Source organism: Sinocyclocheilus grahami, unplaced genomic scaffold (assembly GCF_001515645.1).
Source record: "Sinocyclocheilus grahami isolate Dianchi unplaced genomic scaffold, SAMN03320097.WGS_v1.1 scaffold14706.1, whole genome shotgun sequence".
NCBI lineage: Eukaryota > Metazoa > Chordata > Actinopteri > Cypriniformes > Cyprinidae > Sinocyclocheilus > Sinocyclocheilus grahami.
Window position 1 is genome coordinate 1 of NW_015515452.1, and position 977 is coordinate 977.

General features: G+C 38.1%; 1 protein-coding gene across 1 annotated transcript in view; it reads right to left on the reverse strand.

Annotated features, from left to right (window-relative positions):
• Positions 1-7: 7 nt before the first annotated feature.
• The window catches only part of LOC107579153 (28S ribosomal protein S18b, mitochondrial-like), a 5311-nt gene continuing 4341 nt past the window's right edge, over positions 8-977 (reverse strand). Inside the window, exon 8 of the mRNA XM_016265013.1 lies at positions 8-167. Coding sequence (XP_016120499.1) covers positions 8-167 — 160 coding nt within the window. The remainder of the gene's footprint in view (positions 168-977) is intronic.

Below are 977 nucleotides of genomic sequence, written 5' to 3' on the forward strand. Positions count from 1 at the left end.
AATCTTTTTAGCTGTGATAATTGTGAGCCACGATGCCAGGCTCATCACGGAGACCCAGTGCCAGCTGTGGGTGGTTGAGGACCACTCGATCAGCCAGATTGATGGAGACTTTGACGACTACAAGAGAGAAGTGCTGGAGGCTCTTGGAGAAACCCTGGTCAACAAGCCTAAAGAATGAACAATGGCTGGTATTAATAACAAGAGTGTCAAACTACATCACTGAAGGGCTTTTTGTTGCATCTACATTGCTAATTTTTAAAGCCTCAATACTGAAATAAATCCTTCTTGGTAAATTGACAGATTATGCTGAGCACCTGCATGCAAACTGTGTAGGGTGATATACACAAACCCTACAATACCAGGATGGGTTTTTCACGTCTTTTACTTTTAAAATAGGTGAAGACCGATTCCAGATCAGTATTTTTACTTACTGACAATTTATACATACAGCGCTTGTTCATTAGCCGTGATGTCTGGCATTCTTGTATTATGCTTACATTCAGGCCATATCATTACCAGCTCTGTTCATCCATGTGATGCAATGCTAGAAAACATACTGTCACTATCAAATGTGAACGGATGTGGCTAGAAGTGTGCAGTTTGATAATGGTGTCTGTGGGCAGATGCATATATTTAGTATTAAACTGCCTTTGTAGAATGAACACTTGTGTTCAGGTCATTAAGCTCACATTCAAAACCAGCTCCAAAGTGTTTACCTATATAAATGTTAATACAGTGATGCTTCCTGTAGCTCATCTGTCGTGAATGAGGAAATAAACTATTGACTAACTTGATTTGAATATAAAGTATGCATCCAAATCTCATGGAAAAACAAATAAAAAAATTTTTTGCAACAAAGTCAGGTTTATTGGAGATTTCATATACTATGCTTGTTGTCTTGCCTGGACAAAATGTAACATTTTCTTCTTGCTCATATACAGTGGGGCAAATAAGTATTTGATACACTGACGATTTTT